Below are 24,693 nucleotides of genomic sequence, written 5' to 3'. Positions count from 1 at the left end.
ACTCGTAGACATTGGCCCTGAGGGCCAGATGAGCACCAGAGTGCACCTTCTTCAGTCCCGAAATAACCTTACGATCCACCGGGTTCCGCATTTCCACCTCCACCGGCAACATGGAGGACCGGCCCACCAGGCTGGCGAGGATATCATCAACCTTCTTAATTTGTAAAAATATAAGTGTCAGGGCCCAAAATGCTGAATGTGACTGTCCCAACCATTATTCTTTGAGGCATCTCCCACTGTTACTGCTCACGCCACCTATAGTCATTGCTGGTGCAACCCAATGCCACCTACGGCTCCAACTGCTACCGCAACATTCAACATTATTAATGCTGCGGATCAGAATTATGGTGTGAGGATGAAAACGCGGTGGGAAGAACTTTAATTTGCAGAAAAATATCAAAACTAAAAACCGCATATACCAACTGGCAGGTTTACAATTGGTGTAAGACCACTACAAAATAAAGCATCATGAAACACCAGTAACTAATGATGGTCAAAGATCTACAGGATTGTTCTGTGCATCTTCTAACACACATTTCAATGCACAATGTTCCTGGGGCTCGCTCACAGGAAATATGCCATCTTTTAAAATACTGCACCCCAAGCGTGTGACAGACTTCCCTGTTAAAGTATTAAACAATGTTACTGTTAGCTGAAGCACAAGACATATCACATTCATCCAAGCACTGTTCGGCTTCTTATGTCACACTTATCTCACACCTATCTTCCCATTTCCCTATTCATTACATGGTTAATTTAGCTGCAGCTCCTTCAGTACTCCTCCCTCTTCCCCGTCTTCATACATTATACTTGTTTTTCCTGAAATAAAATACATAGCCTACCTGCTTGGGAAATCCATACTATAGGGTCAGTTAGTCGGGCAAAGAACTGATGAAGCGTTTGTCATTTTCCGAATGTCCGTCTGTTAAGAGGCAGGCTTCCTCTATTATACTGGCGACGACTGCTAGCCGTTTTGAGCGCATGTTTTGGGGCTGCAGCTGGGTCTGCGTGTCTCTGAGAGACTGGGAAGGAGTAGGGCAGGGCACAGGGGCCTTCTCGCTGTTTGTCTTACTGGCGGGTTCTAAATACGCCTCTGAATCAGGGGTTGCACAGGGAGGGGAAGGTGACGGACCCCTTCATTCTGCTAACACTGTCCCATGTCTCCAGTGATCCCTGTGTAACCGGAGTTACATATAATCTCTCCACTCGGGCATAGCGGGGTATCCAGGGTTGGGTCCAAATATGGTGCCCTGCTGCAGCCTGTTCCATGCCAACCCAAAAACTTATGTGTGTCTCTTTGGACCCAGTCAATGAATGCCCTGATCTGCAAGGCCCTGTAGTAATCCCATAGTTTGGGGAACACCCGGCCCCCTTTAGCCTTGGTGGCGTACAGCATATGCTTGTTGACTCTAGGAGATCCTCGCTGCCACAAAAACTAAACTAGGGTAGAATCCCACGACTGCAGAGTCTGCTTCAGATTAGGGACAGGAAGAGCCTGAAAAAAATACAATATTCAGGGTAGAACATTAATCTTTATGACTGCTATTTTACCAAACCAGTATAAGCGTAGGCTATCCCGTCAGTCCAGCGTCCCTCGTTATGCACCTCATCAGTGCCCGGTAATTAGCCCTAAAGATCTCCCCCATTTTGGCTGTAATATTAACCCCAAGATATTTCACCATCTTAGAGGCCCACACATACGTGTAGGCCTGTTCCAATTGTGCCTTCAAAAGTGGGGGAATATTGAGATCCAGTATCTCCGATTTAGAGGTGTTAATCTTGGACCCGAATACCAGTGCCTAACACTGGATTTCTTCTGCTTTGCCTTGCAAAGAGGTCATGGGATCTGTGACGGACAGGAAAAAGGTTTATCTTATAGTGGACACCCCCAAATGTAATGCCGTTATGCGGCCATTTGTCTGGATTCTTGTCGCAAAGGGTGCCATTGCAAACAGTAGCAGTGACAAAGTACACCCCTGCCTAGTTCCCCTGCTGAAATATGTGCGATCGGTTAATGCCCTATTGACCATTAAGCGGGCTGATGGCAATAAGTGGTTTGACATAATCATGCGACACATCATGGGGCCAATGTTGAATGTATGAAGTACCTCCTGCAGGAACCCCCGTTCTACCAGGTCAAAGGCTTTTTCAGCATCTAATGCCAATAGGAATGTCCCGCATTTCGACAGGATATAACCACCAAATGGAGGACCCTTCTAATGTTGTCTATGGTGCCCTTTCCTCTCACATATCCTGATTGATCCGGATCTATAAGGGAAGGAAGGAGCTTCTCTACTCTAGTTGCCAGGATCTTAGTAAATATCTTGGCAACCAGCTTCAAGAGAGCGATCAACCTGTATGAGGAGCACAACGTGAGGTCCTTCCCCGGTTGAAGTATCAATATCACCTGGGCCTCCCTCATAGATTGTTGCAGTCCCCCAACCCCTCTTGTGTGGAGTTAAACAGATCACTCAATGGCTTTGCCAGAACCTGGCTCAATGATTTATAGAATATAGTCATCAGGCCATCTGGGCCCGGTCCTTTGTTATGCTTAAGCATTTGAATGTCTTGGAGGACTTCTTGGGTGTCTATTGGGGCCTCCAAATTCTCTCCATCCCTTCGAGACAGTGGATTCAGTTCCACCCCATTTCAATAAGCTATCTGGTCCTCCCATGATGGAGAGCCCATCGTATAGAGAGAGTTGTAAAAGTGCCAAAAAAACTGGCCTTTTCTTATCTTCCTCCCCCCATTGCCTTCCTCCCTGGTCCCTCACTGTATGGATAAATGAACAGCACACTTGCTGTCTAAGGGGGTGCACTATCATCTTGCCTAGTATGTTATCTTGCTCATAATACCTGTGCCTTTGCCCCAGTAATACCCGTTACGTTCTCTACCCCCTCAGCAACTTCAGCTGCTGTTGGGACGCACTTAGCAGTTTAAAATTATTGTGGAAAGTCGGGTCTGCAGCAGAAGTATTTTCTGCCTTCTTACTCTCCTCTATGAACTCCTTTTTGACTAAAACTCTGGTCCATTTCATTGCCGCTGCGCTTTCTATGATGTTTCCCCGAGCCTCTGCATTCAGGGCGTCCCATCGTGTCCCTTCACTAGGGTCCCCTGCAGGAATGGTACTCAAGTAATCTTGCACCATTCCCTCCAGCTCCTCTAGACAGACTGGGTCCCTCAGAACCCCTGGGGGCATCCTCCATTGGCACTGTTTTCGATAACCCGCCCAGTCCATAAAGTGTACCCACACCATACTGCGATCCGCCTTGGGTTCAATACCCAAGGAGACGGTCCTTCGGGCTAGCCCGGATGAGATTAAAATGTTGTCTATGCGTGATGCTAAAATGTGTACATGTGACATTTGGGTAAAGGCAGTTTCTGTGGGGTGATGTTTGCACCACACATCAATAAGACTGCAAGCAGGTATCCAATTCCTAAGCAACTGTGAGGCCGTGCTAGTTATGGAGTATGTTGTTTGACTCGACCTATCCTTTACCCCGTCGATGACCAAATTCATGTTTGCAACCACTCTAAGCTCCCCCACCCACTGACCTCCAACGTGTCTATCACTGGCTGCATAAACTGCTCTTGCCCCATGTTGGGGGTGTAAAACAAAAGTATTGTTACCGGGCTCCCGTAAATCTCTCCCCAACCATGACACATCTGCCTTCTGTATCCTGTTTCATGACAATGTGCTTAAACCCTGGATAGTTATGTAAGAGGATCGCCACGCATGCCCTTTTACTAGAGGCTGGGGAAAAGAATTGTAGTGAGTAATTCCTATTCCTAGGATGAGGCTGGTCTTTGAGTAACAGGTGTGCTTCCTATAAACCCACTACTTGTAACCACACACGCTTACGTTCTTGGAAAATCTGACTGCATTTGCTCAAAGTATTAAGACCTTGAGAGTTCAGGGTGCCTACATTAATCAACATCCCCAGAACCTTTGCCTCCTCTCCTTCGTGCTTCGTGTCCTCTAAGCCATCATTTCCCCTTCCCTCTGATACCCTCATAGTGTGCGCTGTTGCTATGTAGTACTAGAAAAGCCCTTTGTTGCTCCCCCTTCCGATGTTCACCCCCCGCATACCCATATAGATCATAAACTCCTGCAATTACCCGTGTTCATCTTCCAATCTGTCCCAACATTGGAGTAGAAGATGTAACCCCACCCCTCCTACTCGACTAGACAGGCAGCTCCTAGGTCAGCAATGGCGAACAATCTTTCTAACTATTCAACTGTGAGTTAGAGGACAGCACAAAACAAAGACTCTGATGTCTGGCAGCTGGTCTAACACATTAGAGGGGACTCTCCCCCATGCCAGAATCAACCACGCTCCTGGGCCTGGGCGCCCCTCAGGAGGCAACTGACTGTGGAGCAAAAATAAGGAGGCTGATTAGACTCTTCAGTCTGCCCTCTTCTTCCCCGTCTGGACAATTTGCCATGAGCCCCCAAGTCCTGTCTCCCTTCCCTTGGCCACATCCCGGGGCATTCCATCTTTACCCAGGGACAGACACAACAGACAGGCACTGTCCTCCACAGTGAAGATTGTGCGGACAACATCCTTCCACTTGAATTGAAAGCCGAAGGGGTATGTTCATTTATACCTGACCTTGTGCCGGCGCAGTTCCTCAGTGACAGATTTCACTGCTCTGTGTTTGGCCAGTGTGCACACATCCTGGAAGCCCTGGACTTCTGATTCCCTAAAGCGTATTCTATAGGCCTTACGTGCTGCCCCGAGGATTGCCTATTTCACCTTGTAGTCGTGGGGCTTCACAACGTTATCCCTGGGGGGTCGGTTGTTCTCCTCCCTTCTTGGCCCAAAGCACCTGGCCCCACTGGCTCCGACACGCGATCTTCACCTTGAACTGTTTGGGAGCGTGGACTCCCACACTCGATCCAGCCGCTGCCTGTCACAGCGCAGCAGTTTCTTCACTGACCAACCGGCTGCACTCCGCTTCAGCGTGCAGTCCGCCCGGTGCCTCTCACTTTCTTTCTCGCGCTTCCGCTGCGTAACCAAGCCCCTCTCCGCCACCACCTCTCAGCGGGAGTTTCCACGGCCACCAGCTCTGCAGTGCAGCTCTACCATCTTAAGGATCAGGTCCGGCGGGACGAGTTTTCCAACTGCTGTCAACCTCGCAACTTCAGCCTTTTTGCCTCCAGCTAGTTATCGTCTCTGCCTCCAGAGGATTATGCGGGTTTTTTTCTGCGTTGTCTGCTCTGCAGTTTCATACTTCATAGACACTGTAAGAGCAGCGTGCCAGGCCGGTGGTCGGAGCGTGTTGGGGAAAGACATCTCACCTCTCCGCCATCTTGGCTATGCCCCCTCGGTTTTATTGATTTTAATGTACATATTGTATTTATGTATTTTTATTTTATTGTCAAAATTTGTAGGTTATGTGAATCTGAAATAAACGGATGATTAATAATGAATGGGGTGAAACTACGTGGAAATAGTGATAGCTGTCTACAACTCGAAATTTTGCCTGACTCTGTACAGGCGGTGTTATAGGGTCACCTTCTCAAGGCGTTAGAAGGGCTGTCCTGGTGGCGGGCCCTGGGTCTTCCGCAATGTATCCCTGCCACTGCCATTATGATGGACCTAGCGTTATTTTCTTTGAAGGGCCAGGCCCTTGCAGATTGAAGCCAATAAGGAATCAAATTGAAATGTTCCAACAAAGACCCTGGACTACTCGCAAAATTAATTTAATTTAGCGACTTTTTAGATACTCTGTGTCACTTTATTTGTGTTGTTGTGTTTTTTCGAAAGAATGTGTACACTATGTTCCTCACACCAGCTTATCACTCTAGCACGTTTGTAATACTATTGGTATGCAAGCCTTTGTTGAATCATGCTGCAATATTGTGCAGAAATTGAGCACATTGTGAATTGAGACTAATGCTCAAACTAATTCAAATGCTTGATTGAACCAAGACAAATAATATTCACCTAATTTCAAGTTGTTTGAACAAGATACTGTAATAAACGAATTGATTTTGTATACAAAATGACTAAATAATTTCCGAACTAACCACTGGTAGGAACATCCCTCTCTTTGTATTAGTTATCCTCCCCTGTTCCTACCTCTGTAGGGGATATTCCTCCTTTATTCCCAACAAAGACCATGGACACATGTTGCTGAAGGGAATATGAGGCATGTGACTATTGTCTCTAAATCTGTAGTCCAAAAGATGAGGAATCTGTGGAAAAGGACGTTTCTTTATTTATTTATTTGCATTTGTATAGCGCACATCGGCCCTAGGGCATTGTGGCGCTGTTAAGGATACTTGCTTAGGCAAAGAGCATAACTTTTAAAATTACATAAGCATACAGCAGTTTAGACATACATTTCAGTTACGGTTAGGGCATTTTACATAAATGATCCCACTGGTCTGGTGCAGATGGGAGAGGTTAAGTTTTTATAAGGTGTGTCTGAAGTGGCTAGTTAGTGGAATAGTTGAGTTTTCAGAATCTTGCGGAAGGCTGAGCGTGAGGTCTCTTTCCTGAGTGTTGGTGGGAGTGCGTTCCAATTTGTTGGTGCTAGGACTGCAAAGCTGGCGCCTCCAACTTTAGCTCTTTTAAATGTTGGGATGGCGAGCAGGTTGCAGTGTTGGGTGCGTTTAGGTCTTTCTGATGTGGTGCGGTGAATGGCTTCTGAGAGGTAGGTCAGTGTGGCTTTGGTGAGTCAATTACAGTCAGAGAAAAAAGGTATAAGGATTTCCTGATAGCAAAAGCAAAAAAAGAGGGATATAATAAAAATCACAGATAACATCTATTGACCTCTTCTGTGCCTTATCTAAACTTCACAGGTTACAGACAATACGTAAATGATTTAAGATCCTGAACCTTAAGGAGGGAGACCCCAGAGGCCCAACGGGGCCCTCTCCTGTTAATAATGACCAGAGAGGCTCGGGTTAAGATTCTGAACCTCATCACAGCCTTGGCAGTATCCTGGTCGCAATTACGCTGGGATACTGCCAAAGCAAATAGCGCTACCAAAACTCAGTAGCACCGGATCCCAAGTTGTGGTAAGGCAGTAGTTCCCCATTTTGTTAGGACTCTATGGGGCTTTTCGGCACTAAATGGGCAGAAAGCTCCCGATTTACATCCATCTGGAGGTAAATCTCCAGCTTTCCAACCAAACTGGGGATTGGGCAGAGCGGTAATGCAGCAGTAATAATGTGACCACTGCATTTTTGCCGCTCTGCCCAACCCATAATGAGGCCTCCAGTAAGAGTCAGAGCATTCTCTTATAATAAATCCTCTCTATGCATGCCTTATTTATTATTCTTTTGACAGATTTCAAAAACATAACACTCTGGTCCTCATTTCATTTAAGAGTTGGAACTCTCTTCAACATACGTATTAAATACAATTAGTATCCTGTGCAGGCGAGCCAGCCAATTAGGTGTCTAGGAATGCAGGCTTGAACCACCGGTGTAAGCCCGCATTCCAGGCCACCTGTCGGCTGGCACGTCCTGCCATCTAACCCCACCCTCTGCCCTGTTTAAAAAAAATGTACTAACCCCCACAGCCCCACTTACCTTATTTCGGCTGTGGCGGCCCTTGCGGTCGCAGCCGCCCCTTCCTATCAGCTTCCCACAGCCACCAGGGAAAGGGAAGAGGGGCTACGTACAGAGCTCCGCCTTCCCTTTCCATGGTGGCCATCTTCGAAAAGAAATGGGGTATGAACGCCACATTAGTACCCAGCGAGGGTCAATGAGCTTTTAAAACACAAGCTCATTGGCCCTCACCCGAGCCTTACCTGCCTGAGAAGGCTCTGATCCTTTGTGGCATCCAGAGTGCTTTCTGCGATTGGCTGCCATGGAAAGGGAGAAGGGACTACTTGCGGTCGCAGCCGGCCCTTCCTATCAGCTTCCCACAGCCGCCAAGGAAAGGGAAGAGGGGCTCCGTACAGAGCTCCACCTTCCCTTTCCATGGTGGCCATCTTCGAACAAGCACGGGGTATGAACACCACATTAGTGCCCAGCGAGGGTGAATGAGATTTTAAAACACAAGCTCATTGGCCCTCACCGAGCCTTACCTGCCTGAGAAGGCTCTGATCCTCCTACTATGTGTAGTCCCTTCTCCCCGATCCCCGGCAGCCATTTTTTTTGTTTTTCTTTCTCGAGTTGAGAAACGGTCGCAGCTGCGTTTCTCGAGTCGAGAAAAATTGCAATTAGTACCCTGGTACGATGTGCCGGGGAATTAATGTCAATATAACCCTCGGAGGGGGGGCATTACCGGTCAGGTAATGCCCCCGGGGCTCCGTTAAACTTCTAACTATGGCCCCAGGGGCTTTACCTGACTGGTAATGGCCCAGCTCCTCGGTCATATTGCCTAATTAAAATAAATGCATGCTACAAATTCATAATGCCTATCCACTGCTATAGATTACCGACTGAGCATGAGTCACAGTATATACCTACATTGTCAGCAGTAAGGGCTATCACTAGAATCATACATTAATAGCAATGCCTTTATTCTTGGTGCTTGCTGGCTGTCCTATAGGTGCTCTTTGCAGGTTGCGCATAGATTTCTGAAGCATGGGGCGTAACCCACCCAGATATCATTTCAGCTTTGTGTGGGGGACACTCCAGAAGGGTATGGCCGCCTCTGTTTGTGTGTATGTATGAATGGGATTTATAAAGCACAACTCTAGCTGGGAAGCAACAGAGCACTATACAGGGGGGCCAACCGTGGGGTTACAAGTAGGGTGCAGAGAGTCTCTCCAAAGGAACAATATTGTTCGATTTCTGTAGGGCATATAGTTTTTCTGCACAGACAAATCAGGGGGCATCTTCCTACAGAGTAAGATGTATTCTAATGGGCACCTGAGGATACTGCTGCTGCAGCAGGTGCCATACAAACCTCCAATGAAAAGATGTGTGGGCACTCTATGCTGCCGTGCAGATTAACCTGCAGCCTATGCTGGGTGGATGAAAGTGAATGATGAGAAGTAGGTGACAGGGTGATTCAGTGTCCATGCATATTGATCCCTTGGCCTCTCTGGAATGACTAGTCCTTGATAAGTGGCATACTTGCCACGTTTAATCCTTAAAAACAGGCAAATTCTCCCAATAAAAAAATAGAGAGTAAAAATGCTCTCTACTGAAAATAGTAAACACATACAAAAGAGCCCGCCCAATGCTTTCACCCTGACAAATGCACGGATCTGCTCACATCAGTGTTACCAACAGACCATTAACACAGCAAATAGCACTACAATTATTGCTGCCAAATATGAACGGGAGCTTGAAGGTAAAAGTGTACTTTTTAATGTTTACTAGCAGAAAAAAATATTTGGTTTATTTTTAGAATATACTTTTGATTGTCTAACAAATAACCCTATTGAAAATGTGAATTACTTTTATGCTGCCAAAAATCATTTTACTGGCAACTTCAAAAATTGGGAGCCAAATACTCACAATTTAAAATCTTATTCGGAGCCCTGGGGATGGCCCTGCAGCAGCATGTGGTTGAGTCCGACAGGTTTCACACCTTGGCAATTTCGTCTGATCTCAAGTAGGCATTAGTGCAGGTTCCCTCAACACTTTCATCCGTTCCCCTTGCTGTCTGACCATGATCCTGTGAGAGAGTTGATCCCAATAATCTGGGCTTGAACTAAAGGCAAATGTGCATGACACCCAGCTTTAGATTTCAGCTGACGGCAAATGATAACATGCCAAAAAGCCAGCACTAGTGGATGAACTCTAGGTGGCCTGTAAGAGATTTCAATCCGGCACACACCCAGGTCTCGCCTAGCAATGTAGTGCTCAAATGAAACCCTTATTTTATTTTTGTCTATAAGTTCAATATTCTGAATGATATACCACTCGTATCACACCCTTGTGAAAATACCCCCCAGGTCATACTGAACCGGAATCAGGCTAGTTTGTAAAGGTAAATATTTATTTATTTATTTTAATATTCTAATCACACGTGTTTACTATAGATATATATATATATGGGGCAGCAATCACCCAAAGGTTGACACTACAATTCAGAAATAAGCAAAGCAATTGAATTCACTCATAAGGAGACAAAATAGGAAACACAGGGAAAAAGAACAGTTTTGTGTTGTGTACAGATAGCGTTTAGATTAAGATTTCCCTTGCAAAGTTTTGTTTAAATACAAATGAGCAATCGTACACCAATGTGAGTAATCAGCAGGTATTCAGGAGTTAAATACAATGTCTAGAGTTATAGGCAATCTTCCCTCCCTAAACAAGAGAGGAAAACCGTTTTGGCAAATGACACTTTTAAACTGGCAGATGAAAAATGGCTTTGTGAAATACTGCAAAAGGTGCAAAAATGCTTAAATGGAGACAAGTTCTAAAGAAAGCAACACCAATCAGTTTATAACATACATGAGCTATAATATAATCAAAAATACACACTTCAGATCAGGATGTGATGGAAAAAGCATTTGGAAATGGGGAAATGACATGTGTACACTTGTGAATTTTGCAAATTTGTGGCAAACTTTTACTATGCGATATTGAAGTAAAACGGGTCGAATACACTGGTCCGCGATACGGTTTTTTGGTGTGGATGTAGCTAAGGATGTTAGGTATCAGTGAGAGTTGGAATTCCGTTTCTATCTTTAAAACTGAAGGATTTATAGAGGTTTTTGTGAGAGGCGTTTTTGCAAAACAGGCGCGAAAATGAAAACAGAAATGCGCTTTTGAAAATGACAGATGGGTTTGATTACACTATATTATGACTATGAAAAAGAGAATGCCACAGATGGATCTTACAGCCACGTGATCAGCGTAACCCGTCCTGCTGTGGATACTCTACTTCTTCCTGGGATTCTCTTTGGTTATTCAGAATCAATCAGGAGTTATGGTTCTGGAACACAGGTGAGACAATCAGCGCAAGAAGGATTCTAACAAAACTGGAGTTCTGAATTAAAGATGGGATGGGTTTGAGACATGAATAATACAATGCAAATATATCATGGGTCACTGTTCTTCCTATTAATACTTACAGAAGAAGTTATTAAATTGGAACGTCAGCTCTGGTCAATGAATTGGATCTGGTCTACCAGCAGCAGGGCACCTCTAGCGGGATTGGATCAGCAAGGCGGCTCTGGTCAATTTGGACTGCACCTCAGACTAGATTTGGATAGGCTCCTTCTGGTTACTGGATACGGTAGATAGCAGGATGCAAGTTTTCAGCGGGCAAGTCTTAATGGTAGCAAACCAAGCTTAATCAGAATTAAATCCCTTCATGTTTGGGATGTTTGCAATTGGGTCAGGCTAGCAATAATTTTGCAATGCTAGAGTCTGGATTCTGCCAAGAAATCTGGATCTTTCAAAGAATTCTGGAGTCAGCTACAAGTTAAAAAGTTCTGCAGTAAGGTGCTGAGCGGACATCTGGATGGGTTCTGGAAGCAGTGTGTTCTGGAAGCAGTCTCTATGGGTAGTCAAACTCCTATATTTATCCATTACAAATTGTATGGCATGGGCAGAACTTCAAAACACACCCCTCTGTCTGTGAGTGGCTACAGGGATGAGCTTTGTTTTGGTTGGCAGCCTAAACAGAACTGTTATCTTATGACAGGATTTGGGAACTCCCACCTGGGTTTTTACCCAAAACATACTTTTGCACAAATGTACATTTCTACCATTATGTACCCTCATAAAATTGGACACATATACCTTATATTCGATTGTCTACAATTACATTCACTTCCCATCTTTGTGAGAGCTGTATTGGTTATTCTATGGATTTTAATCAATGTTACCGATAACACATTGGATTAATCATTTCTAATTTGACACATCTCTGGGCGCTTATCAGTGGATCGTGTACATACAATTGTAAGTATGCAACGTTAATAGTTTTGCCACAATCAGACATTTTTCATTCCTTTGGTTCCGTAAATGGTATGAGTTTCCTCAATGTCTTCAGATCACAAGGCTGAAATTTGTATAATGTCTACCAAGTTTCAGATGTATCCCTCTTTCGGTTGTTCAGTTAAAGAGTTTTAAACTTTAATCAAAAATAAGGATTTCACACCAAAGCCCTCCTGTGTAACCTCCCGTTTCTAGGCAGCAGCTGTCCAGTCCTTTGAAGTTCACTCAGAAACCTCCTCCACATCCTGCCCATCCTTGCAGAGGTCAACACTTATCCTGTCCTTTGTTCTTTGGTCAGCCAGCAGACGAATATCTAATGCGGCCCCATTGTGTGGCTTGTTGGCTTTATGCAGAAACCAATAACAACCATTAGCCTTCCTGTTCTCAAGGAGTGTTAAACGGAGATGTCAGTTTTCCCAGGCCAGGCTGTCAGATCAGAATACATAGTGGATTGGCCCCAGACTGGGCTCTTTTACATTAAGGTCTTTTCATTTCAAATATAAAATGTAAGCACCGTTTATAAAGGATTTAAACATTTTAAGAGAATTAGCCTTTCACAAACATGCTTGAAACAGTGGATCTTGCAATTTCTTCCAGAAAAAGAAAAACCTTGAAATGGGTTTGACAGCTAGTTTCCTTAAGCAGCTGTCATGCAGGGAGACCTGGATTCCTATGACTGCCTTGAGAATCCATGGTTTCAGCACACTTTCCTTTCCATAATTCTCTGGGAAAATGACTGAATTTGTTAAGGGCATTTCGGATTAGGCCCTCCTGTGGCCTAATTTCAGGTGACAGGTGACAGATGACAGATGACAGATGACAGCTGACAGATGACACATGACTGCAGTGATCTCTGCTTTTACACCACTTTGCCTGTGTATGTGGCAGGGCGTGCAGCTCTTTTGGTTGTTTATGAACCCCGTGCAAGTGTTAGGCAGAAACCTGTGCAGTTCCCTCTGGGACCACTGCAAAATATTTAGGACTACAGGTATTTGGCAGTAAACCCACTTGGTAGCAGTCTGTACCACACAGATTCACTTGGTAGCTGTGGCTGAGCAGTCAGACTTCCCTCAAGAAGAGTTAGGCAGTATACAGAGTATTCACAATAGGTGAAGAGAACACAGTAGAACAAGTAAACACTGACCAGGGCTTGGTGTAAAAGAGATATAATTATTTATTTAAAACCACATCTAGAAAAACACACAGGCACTAATAGTAAGCAATTCAAAAACACGGTCAATAAAAGATATACACTCCCTTAAAAGAATATTAGACAAGTCTTAAGTAAAGCCCCACTTATTTTCAGACAGCGTTGAGCGCTTAACATAGATGGCACTCTAATAGTTCGTTTTAAAAAGGGAGAGAAAAGCAGAGAACAAGTTGAAACAGATCCCAACACTTTTATCAGAACATACCAAGAGAGGAAGGCAAAGTAAAACCATGAAGTTAGGGTTCAACAGGCCGGATCCACTTTCAGAGGATCCAAATGAAATGTGTCCAAGGTCACATGGTTGCAGTGCACAAAAGCCTTGTAAAGGTTCAAAAAGGAGTTGGACCAAAGAAAGGGACCAGTTAGAGGGTCAAGGCGGCCAGCCCAGTCCAGAAGGGTAAGGAGTTATTATTACCTTGTAGCAATCTTTAGAAAGGGAGGCCTGGCAGACATGGTACCTTAAAGTGGTGATAACGCTCCAGCGGGGGAAGTTGTTCCTGGCAGTGGAAGCAAGTCAGTGCTTCGTCCGGGGGAAGAGAGGATCTCGTCGTGGAGGAAGACAGGAGTCCGTTGCACTGCCAGGGAAGAAACCAGCCGCAGAGTTTCTCAGGTACAAGGAGCGGTCCGGTGATTAGTGGTTCAGTGGTGAATGGCTATCCGGCTGCCGGGGTGCTTGGCACGGGCAGTTCGACCACAAACCGGGCTGGGGTGCAAAGAAAGAAAGGTAAACTGGTTGTGCCCACCAGTCAGGGGAAGAAGCCTCTCCAGCCGGGAGATCTTCTCTGTCGTCGGGAAGTGGTGAGTCAGTTCTGCAGGGCTCCACCGGTGGTGTCGTCATGTTAGGTCGGCTCAGCTTCTCCCTCATCGGATTCTCAGGTCCTGTGGCGACTTCTGAAGTTCCAGTCCCCAAAGCCCTGCTTTTATGCAGAAAAACCCTCATTCACTCAGCCTAGCTGTCACTCAAACATGCTAAGTGGTGAGCCAGCCGGCTCACCACTTGGGCCAATCACACAAGAGTGCGACTTGAGTTACCAAGGTAACTCAGTCCAGGGTGCCTAAACCCCCTCCCGCACCCCCTGTGGTACCCAGACAGAGTGGCACCACTTTTGGAGGCTTCTGTGGAGAAGCCTGCCAAAAAGTGGAACAAATGGCTCGACTTGGGTTGGAGTCACAGAAGAGAACACAAACGCCATTTTAGAATCGAGTCTTGGCAAAAAAATACCAACCGGAGAATTAATATTAATTAAACAAACTGGCGGTATGTTCGAGGCTATGACAATTAAATAATTAAAGTTGGTAGCCTCGAACAATGGGAAAATTCCATAGGAAAATATTTGCGGGCGAATATAAAAAGTAGTTTCCACTGCCACCAGCCAAAACTCGATCAGGGGGGACGGAGACGTGCCCCCTCGACTAACAGACCCCGGGGCAATCGAATTACCCCGACCAGTACGTCCACAATATGATGGTTTGTACTGGTTTCTGTTAATAATTTGGGACTAGTAAAGCCAATGGTGACTTTACATGCCCTGGGAGACAGTAATCAGTCCCAGGGTATGGAGTCTATGGTGGGGTGTCACTATGACACCCCTGTGTTACTGCACGGAGGGTGCTGTGTAACACACATAGTAAAAACACATGAGACCCTATGGAGTAAAGGACCCCATAGCCCATAAAACACATTCACAGTCAAAGGAATACCATAAATCATGCCCAAGAGTTGGAGGAAAAGAGTCTCACTCTTGGCAGGAGGAAAAAACAAACTCCAGAAATCCAGCAAAGCTGCTGGGGGACTCACTAGGTTAGGAAATTCAGCCAAAAGAGAGAATTCTCCCTAACACTCGCCCCCCCCCCCAGACTAAGGGGCAGGAGGATTTCATCGACTCCTGGATGAATCTCATACCTCTAGTCGATGACATACATCCTAGAGGGACCACCAGCATTTTGGTGGTTACACCTTGACCTATGTTCTAGGGTCAAATCAAAGGTTTTCCTTTGTAAGCTATATGACCTACAAACCCTTTGAGGAACATCAGTCTTTTTAAAGTTATAGGGGATCTGGTTGACCAGTCCCTCAGAAGTTGGTACAACTTCTGAACCTGTGTTAGGCTTTTTTAAGGGGTCCTTATAAAGGATTCCCTTAGATATAGAGGGGCCTCCAGAGGTCCTCACCACCTCTCTGTTGGGAGAAGGTTGGGTTTTAGGCCTCTTGGTTGGAGGGGATGGAGATAAGCAAGGTACGTGCTTCTCCTTCCTCTTAGATCTACCTTTACCTACTTTAGGAGTTTCCCCATTAAGACTAGGAATTGGGTTGGAGTCTTCTGTGGAAGGTCCAACAGTCTGAAGGTTTTTGGCCTTAGACTTTTCTTTTCTGGTTTTCCACCAGCACTGAGAATTGCCAGTTCTCTTAGGCCTAGTTAGGGTTCCAGTAGATCTATCCACCTCTTCCTCAGAAGCAGGGGGAGTCACAGACTCTATAACTGGGGGAACAATGATGGAGCTTGGTTGGGGCTCCCATTTCCCTAACATTTTAGCCTGAAATTTGCCTGGGTCAGAGGTCAACTTACCAACACCAGAGCTTGTAGTGGGGTTCTCAGTAGAGGTTCCCACAGGCTTAGAGTGGTTCCTTAAGGGGGCCTCTCTAGCCAATTTGGTTTGGTTCTGGGTCTCCATATTGGGAGGCCTGGGGATACTGGATACTACTCCTAGAGTTCTTAGGTCATTCCCCAACAGGACTCTCCCAGGCACCTCAGTCTGAACACTGACAGGAATCAACACTGTCATGTCATTACACTGAATGAGGGCTGGTAGAATTGGAACCATTTGGACAGGGCCTCCAGACATCTTAGTGGGACCTTTGGGTGCCTTAGCAACATCCTCAGGCCTGAAAAAGCTTTCATCCACTACTGTTCTGCTGGCCCCAGAGTCTCGCCTGGCAGGGGGATCCTGGCCATTGACAAGAACACTGTCCATATAATAAACTTTAGAGTTTTCTGGTATGGAGTTGTACACACTCCTATTCTGATCACTAACCAGACCCATGGACTCTACTGTTACACGTGCTTGAAGAACCAAAGGTTCTTCAGCAAAGACTTCAAAGTGAGCACTAGCCATTTGGACTTCCTCCTCAGGAGTGAAGGCTAAGGAGACTGTGCTGATCCCTGTAGGTTTACCCTTACATCTGGGATCTCCTTTGATGTGGTCAGTTGCCCCACAGAGATAGCATGTTCCAAATGCTCTCTGGAAGAGTGGCTTGGCCTGACCTCCTTCTGGTTTGTGACCAGAAGTTACACTAGCCTGTTGTGGTTTACCCTGGGGCTTACCCTGGTTATTTTGTTGTTTGGGGCCCTCCTTGGTTTGGGAGGTATTAGAAATCTCTTGGTTCCCTTTTGGTGGCTGCTTTCCCTCATCCTTTTTCTGAGTGACCCCTAAATCCTTGTGAGTGGCCCTGTTGGCAACCCACAAGTCATCAGCCTTAGCTAGCTTCCTGGAATCTAATTCCTTTGAATCAGCCAAGTGCTGTCTGAGCTCAGGAGAGCAGGCATCATAAATTGACTCCAACATAACAAGATTTCTCATTCCCTCATAAGTGTTCACCTTGTAACCCTTAATCCATCCCTCTAGGTTTTTCAAACACTCACTCACCCAGGTAGCCCAAGTGGTACCATCATTCTTTTTGAGGGTCCTAAACCTCTTAAGGTACTGGGAAGGGGTCTTCCCAAATCTAGCTATCAAAGCTAGTTTCACACATTCATAATCCTTCTTATCCACCTCCCCCAACTCCATTACCACATCAGTAGCAACAGGGGGAAGCCTAGAGAACAACCAGGGAAGTAACTCATTCCCTGTGATGTCCTGGAGCCCATGATTATACTCAAACATTTTTAACCAATCCAACACATCCAACTTAGGTTCATACATACCCACTAATTCTTTAGGCATCCGGGGTCTTTTGGGACTGGAACTCCAAGAAGTACCAGAGGAGAGAGAAGCATTTTCTACAGACAACTTTTTCATTTCTAATTCATGATTAAGCTCTATTTCTCCGAGTCTTAACTCAGCTTGCTTCTGCTCAGCCTGGGCATTCATTCTTCTGAACTCTAGCTCTTGGTTTCTTTCAGATTGAGCTACAAAATGTTTGTACTCTAATTCAAGCTTCATTTTTTCAAGTTCAAAATAAGCAGGGTTACATGTGGGACCTGGTATAGGCCCAGTAGGTACAGTAGGTAAGGCAGACAGAGGCTCAGAGTGGCTAACTTCATTAGGTTCACTTTCCTCTTCTGACTCATTATCAAGATTTTGATTCAGATCAATACCATTACTGTTTTCTACATTTGCTGGGGGGGGGTAAATTCCTCTGAACCACCCAGACTTTGGTTTTCTAACAATCTTTCTATAAGTTCCATTTTCTTGCCCTTCTCAGAGAGATTCTTATGTCTACACAATACCTTGAAGCAATCAGCAGTTTTGGCAGACAATGATTCTAGGGTATAACTCTCCATAGCAGACATAGTTAGAAAATCAGCTTTTCAGTGCTAAACTCTGTGGTTAGTTGTCCTAAAGTGTTTAACAAGCACTCTAAAGTGTATACTCAATACAAATCCCACCGCTGTACACCAGTGTTAGGCAGAAACCTGTGCAGGTCCCTCTGGGACCACTGCAAAAGATTTAGGACTACAGGTGTTTGGCAGTAAACCCACTTGGTAGCAGTCTGTACCACACAGATTCACTTGGTAGCTGTGGCTGAGCAGTCAGACTTCCCTCAAGAAGAGTTAGGCACTATACGGAGTATTCACAATAGGTCAAGAGAACACAGTAGAACAAGTAGACACTGACCAGGGCTTGGTGTAAAAGAGATATAATGATTTATTTAAAACCACATCTAGAAAAACACACAGGCACTAATAGTAAGCCATTCAAAAACACGGTCACTAAAAGATATACACTCACTTAAAAGAATATTGGGCAAGTCTTAAGTAAAGCCCCACTTATTTTCAGACAGCGGTGAGCGCTTAACGTAGATGGCACTCTAATAGTTCGTTTTAAAAAGGGAGAGAAAAGCAGAGAACAAGTTGAAACAGATCCCAACACTTTTATCAGAACATAACAAGAGAGGAAGGCAAAGTAAAACCGTGAAGTTAGAGTTCAAGAGGCCGGATTCCCTTTCAGAGGATCCAAACGAAATGTGTCCAAGGTCACACGGTTGCAGTGCACAAAAGTCTTGTAAAGGTTCAAAAAGAAGTTGGACCAAAGAAAGGGACCAGTTAGAGGGTCAAGGCGGCCAGCCCAGTCCAGAAGGTTAAGGAGTTATTATTACCTTGTAGAAATCTTTAGAAAGGGAGGCCTGGCGGACACAGTACCTTAAAGTGGGGAGAACGCTCCAGCGGGGGCAGTTGTTCTTGGCAGCGGATGCAAGTCAGTGCTTCATCCGGGGGAAGAGCGGATCTCATCGTGGAGGAAGACAGGAGTCCGTTGCACTGCCAGGGAAGAAACCAGCCGCAGAGTTTCTCAGGTACAAGGAGCGGTCCGGTGATTCGCGGTTCAGTGGTGAGTGGCTATCCGGCTGCCGGGGTGCTTGGCACGGGCAGTTCGACCACAAACCGGGCTGGGGTACGAAGAAAAAAAGGTAAACTGGTTGTGCCCACCAGTCAGGGGAAGAAACCTCTCCAGCCGGGAGATCTTCTCTGTCGTCGGGAAGTGGTGAGTCGGTTCTGCAGGGCTCCACTGGTGGTGTCGTCGTGTTAGGTTGGCTCAGCTTCTCCCTCGTCGGATTCTCAGGTCCTGTGGCGACTTCTGAAGTTCCAGTCCCCAAAGCCCTACTTTTATGCAGAAAAACCCCCAGCTGTCACTCAAACATGCTAAGTGGTGAGCCAGCCGGCTCACCACTTGGGCCAATCACACAAGAGTGCGACTTGAGTTACCAAGGTAACTCAGTCCAGGGTGCCTAAACCCCCTCCCACACTCCCTGTGGTACCCAGACAGAGAGGCACCACTTTTGGAGGCTTCTGTGGAGAAGCCTGCGAAAAAGTGGAACAAAGGGCTCGACTTGGGTTGGAGTCACAGAAGACAACACAAACGCCATTTTAGAATCGAGTCTTGGCAAAAAATACCAACCGGAGAATTAATATTAATTAAATAAACCGGCGGTATGTTCGAGGCTATGAGAATTAAATTAAGTTGTTAGCCTCGAACAATGAGAAAATCCCACAGGAAAATATTTGCGGCCGAATATAAAAAGTAGTTTCCACTGCCACCAGCCAAAACTCGATCAGGGGGGACGGAGACCTGCCCCCTCGAATAACAGACCCCGGGGCAATCGAATTGCCCCGACCAGTACGTCCACAATATGATGGTTTGTACTGGTTTCTGTTAATAATTTGGGACTAGTAAAGCCAATGGTGACTTTCCATGCCCTGGGAGACAGTAATCAGTCCCAGGGTATGGAGTCTATGGTGGGGTGTCACTATGACACCCCTGTGTTACTGCTCGGAGGGTGCTGTATAACACACATAGTAAAAACACATGAGACCCTATGGAGTAAAGGACCCCATAGCCCATAAAACACATTCATAGTCAACGGAATACCATAAATCATGTCCAAGAGTGGGAGGAAAAGAGTCTCACTCTTGGCAGGAGGAAAAAACAAACTCCAGAAATCCAGCAAAGCTGCTGGGGGACTCACTAGGTTAGGACATTCAGCCTAAAGAGAGAATTCTCCCTAACAGCCATCTTGCAGATTTAGTGCGCACAAGGGTTATTGCCTCCATTTGTGGCAGTTTTCTTTCCCCATTGGCAAAGGGGTGCAGTGTGGCGCAGTGGCGTGGATAAAAATACTCCACAGGCCCACCAATGGAAAGATAGAGGTCAACCATACTGCATAACTCACCAATGATGCCCGGTTACTGGTGACTCTTCTATGCTTCTGCCCAGGGTCACCAGTCTGACGATGTTGATTGATAAAATAGTAGCTAGCAACTGTTTCTTTAACACGTGTTCACTTTAGGAGATAACCCCGTATCTATCTAAGATCAGTATGCCACGTGGGACCCTTGATCAGTGGGAACATTCATGGTTGTAAATCGCTGATCTAAGAGATATGCTACCTTCTCCTCTACAAACCACAGCTGGCCCTGAATGATGCTGGTGTCGGGTTGGTACATGGCCTCCGGACGGAGGAGGGAGAATTCATGAGACGTTGGTCTCAGAAAGTATCTAGGCTGGGATTCTTTGTCTCTAAAGAGGTCAAAGGAAACAGTTTACATTTCAAACTCAGGGTAAAGAGGAAAATCAAAGGGGTCACAATGTTCATGGCTCCCGAATCATGGTGTAAAGATATCTTTGCTGCACCAGCAACTATGTACTGATCAGAAGGGTGAGTATGCTGACACATACTCTAAATGTCCCAACTCACATACTAACACTTAATGATCATTTAATCCTTGCCCTCTCTGCAAAGATCATATGCGTCGTTGCAGTTCCGACTCAATATCCAGCCACTCCTTGCCCTCTCTGACCAGAAATACAGGCACTGCAGTCAGTTTGCAGGCCCATTCAATCCTTGGACTCTCTTCATTAAACACCTGTAGGGTACACTGGAGGGCCGTCTACCTCCTCATTAAACTGCGGCCTCTATTAAATGATTAATAATAATAATAATAGTTCAGCATTTATATAGCGCTACGAACCCTCAGGCATCTGAGCGCTGCTTACACGGTGTGTGGTGTGTGGTGCTCATTTATCAACCTCGGAAGGATGAAAGGCTAAGTTTGGCACTATTCGAACTGCGTAAGCAGGCTCTGCACAGATGTCAAAGGGAACGCTCTATTCGCAGTGCTATCTGACCAGCTGCGTGTAGGTGCAGTTCATGTTAAATGGTATACCACTTAAAACCTTGGCCTTTCAAGAATGGTCAAAGGGAGGTAACTTTGTAGGACCGTCTCCATGCCCACTGGACCCTTGGTCTTTCTTGAGTCATGTAGGCACTCCCTCCACGTTGATTCAATCCTGGCCCTCATTTAAATTATAACAAGTAGCAAATGATGCTGGATAGTCGCTATGCTCATCCTTTTCTTGACCTTTCATGAGTTATCACACGTTGGCAAAACTAATGGTCCGCCTTCATGCCTATTGACCCCCTACTTGTTTGCTTGCTTATTTCACAGGTCATGGGGCACTTGTGCCCCAAACATTTCACAGTGGCAAGCTACTAATCTGCTTTACCATAGGGGATGGGGGAGGGAGGAGGTTTATGTGTGTGCCACAGATTTGCTCCATGACTCATTAGCGACTTAAATTGCAGGAGATTCCTCATACCATGCTGTGCTATTCAAAACTCCAGGAATACATGAATATCTTCAAGTTTCATCCCTTCTATCCCCAGAAACATCTCATAAGAACATTGGCATCATATCATAATGGAGAGCTGATATGTGCCAGTCCATTAACCTGTGTGTTTCTGCAATGGGATATCTTCAAGTTTCATCCCTTCTAACCCAGAAACATCCTATAAGAGCATTGGCATCATATCATAATGGAGCGCTGATAAACGCCAGTCCATTGACCTGTGGCATTTTATTTCGACTATATTTAAAAGGTAATAATATATTGCCTTCATCCTGTTGTTAGTGAGAAACTTTGACTCGCACACTGTTTCCCCTTTGCTGAAACCCATAAGGAACTCCTGCAGAACCTTATTCCTTTTGCGATACTCAACTTAATGTGACGGAAATGTAGATAACAGCAATTAGCGGTTACTACAATGCTTCCAGTCCCAGTGCAGAGGCACAGTAAAAAGAGCAACTGGCGTTTTGTCTGCTGCATCCCAGAAACCCCTCTGCTATAGCTTTGGACTCAAGTCTGCTTGGCCAGCGTAAAAGCATCACTGAAGAGCGAAAACCTAAAAGGATTGTGTTTAAAATGGACTCTCGGACCCATAGGCCCATGTTGTACTCTAGCACGCTGAAAGTGTGTTTACTGGGAAGCCACTTAAAATGGCCACTGTAGGGTTGCTCCCACAAATGGAATTGTACAGGAATGTGCTTTTCCGATTTTGGCTCCTATGCATTGTAATCATTTGCCAGATTATAAATGAGGGGGCTCATTACGAGTTTGTCAGTAAATCTGCAGTAAATCAACCAAACTGGTTCACCCCCACTGCCACATGGTCTGTGTGGTTAGCATGGGATTACAAATCATGTTATGGCAGTGTAAATCCCCATTTTTCTAGTCCATAGGACTCCATGGGTATTTTTGGAGGCTTTACTGTGAATGGTAATACCACGGAGGGCCTCATTACATATCCAGCGTTAACCGTGCCGGTAAAACCAGCAGGTAGCCCCGCCTGACCCATAATGGATTACCAGCTCCTGACTTCCCGGTGCCCCCAGGCTATTTCAAGTCTGGTGGCCGGGAAGTCAGGCGCCGGTAATTCTGTTAGTCCCCATTCCCATAGAGTCCCGTAGGACCCCATGGGATTGGAGACACAGGAGCACCGGCACCGTTAACAACGGTGCCGGTACTCCCGTGAGAACTCTGCGAGCGGGTGCCATCCTGCCCGGCAGGTCTGACCCTGGCGGGCAGGATGGCACCCACCTGCAGTGTTGTACTTGCTGGCCCAGTAACAATGGTGCCGGTAGGTTTACCAGCACCGTTGTTACCAGACCGGCACAGTTGTAATGAGGCCCAGTGAATCTGCTGATTTTTGGAGGTAAAATGGAGGATTCACCTCCTCTCCACTTTACCTCCAAACTTGGAGTTCGGCAGTGTTGTGACAAGGGTGATCATTTCATTACCACCAAAAAAGTGGCATAACTGGATTACTGCCACTATTTTACCACATGGCTGGACTGCTAATAACTGCCTAAATCAGAGCCATGCAGCAAATGTTACCAGAATCTAGGTCTATGTTCTGTCCCTTTGTGCCAGATGTCCAGCTCTGGAGGCGGCTAAGCTCACAGTGCGTGCCCTGCAAATATTTGCACTCGTAAACCTACTCTTGCACATTTGCTTTAGCATGTATGAATACACTGAGATGGACAGGTTGGCACTAGCCACACAATACATTTGCCGTTAAATAAACATTTTGTGAGGCCTTTTAACTTGGATGTGCCAGGTGAATTTAGCTTTATAAGGGAAAGTAAACGAAACCTGACAACACCAATAGCCTGGTAATACAGGGTGTCAACAAGCCACTCCTAGCTTCCCACCATCTGAACCTAGAGGCGATGATAGGCCACTCAGCATGAAAAGGGAGGAATTACTCACAGTGTGTACATGTGTCTTACCTAAAACCACAGCAGCAACGGTGCAGGCGGCCTCGACCTGGATCAGCTCCGAGCGGGATTTAATCATCAGCACCACCAGGAACTTCAAGCCTTTGGAGTTTGCAATGGCGGCCTGGGTCTTCCGGTGGGGAATGTTCCCTACAAAGGAACAAGAACACATTCAGAGGAAACACGTTCTCTCTGGCAACTTGGCATGTTTATTGAGTCCTGCCTGCCATTTTATGCCAATAATAAATAACACTAAAAGGAGTAGAAATGGGACAGCGATGGCCTGTATTATTAATTCATCTAAGCAGACACCAAAACCTGTTTATTAAAAAAATACAACTTTTGATGAATGAAATTTAATGGAAGCATAAAATGTGCATTTAGTATTGGAAATTCGTGTCTTGTGGTAGTGTCTCACAGGTGTTTGAACGTTATTTATTGTTTGGCATTTCTGCAGCCATAATATTGTGCACATCCATTTTTGAGATGGTGAAGGTCCAATGAAATTGAAATGAAATCGATCATAATTGCCTATTAAGTTTAATGATAGTGCCCATTACAACTTTGCCAGTGCAGAATTAACGTGCCAGTATTACCGTACAGTGGCATGCTTCCGCACTGGCATAGCGCAAGTTTTTCGGTGGGGTGTAGAAATGACCTCCTGCTAAGAGCTCGATGGAATTCCACCCCCCTACTGGCGAAAATAGCCGGTGATACCGGAAAATCCCCCCTTGAAGTCCTATGGGAATACATGGCAAGGGGATTTACAACCCTTAACAGCACCCGTAATCTGGCGGTAATACCGCTGGACCAAGTGCCAGTAACAGTAAATCCGTTTGCGCGTATCCTGGCAGATTTACCACCAGGTTACCAGCAAACTTGTAATGAGGCCCAGTGGGCCTCTTTATGAGGTTGGAGGTAGCCATACCGTTTATACAGGCATGGCTATCCCCAAACTCGGGTCCGGTTCCGGGTCCAGCGAAAGGGGAATTACCGGGCCATTCTGACCTCGGCAGGCCCAGTAATTCCCCTTGCATGGGACCAGGAGCTGGTTAGTTCCCATTCCCATTTGAACCCCCGTAGGGCTCAATGGGAATGGGGAGGATGGTAGCAGAGGTACCATTCATAACGGTACCGTTGCTACCATCCTGTTCTGCTCACGGGTGCCGCTCTGCACGCCTGGTCTGACAAGGCGTGCAGAGCGGCACCTGCAAGAAGAACTCGTGGTGGCATGGTAACAACGGCGCTGGAAAACAGGTGGCGTGGTGTTTAAGTTGAATTTTCTCTCCTGTCCTTGGATGCGATATATAAGGTCCTTTGATAATATTATTGCAATTGCTGCAACT

The 24,693-nt window shown here is 45.9% G+C and overlaps 1 protein-coding gene across 1 annotated transcript in view; it reads right to left on the bottom strand.

Annotated features, from left to right (window-relative positions):
- The window catches only part of LOC138582224 (ankyrin and armadillo repeat-containing protein-like), a 551,079-nt gene that overhangs the window by 133,379 nt on the left and 393,007 nt on the right, over positions 1-24,693 (bottom strand). The window contains exon 5 of the mRNA XM_069653327.1: positions 23,360-23,497. Within this exon, the coding sequence (XP_069509428.1) occupies positions 23,360-23,497 (138 nt within the window). The remainder of the gene's footprint in view (positions 1-23,359; positions 23,498-24,693) is intronic.

Source organism: Ambystoma mexicanum, chromosome 1p, assembly GCF_040938575.1.
Source record: "Ambystoma mexicanum isolate Mex_15411 chromosome 1p, UKY_AmexF1_1, whole genome shotgun sequence".
NCBI classification, from domain to species: Eukaryota; Metazoa; Chordata; class Amphibia; order Caudata; family Ambystomatidae; genus Ambystoma; species Ambystoma mexicanum.
This window is presented reverse-complemented; position numbering and strand designations above follow the sequence as displayed.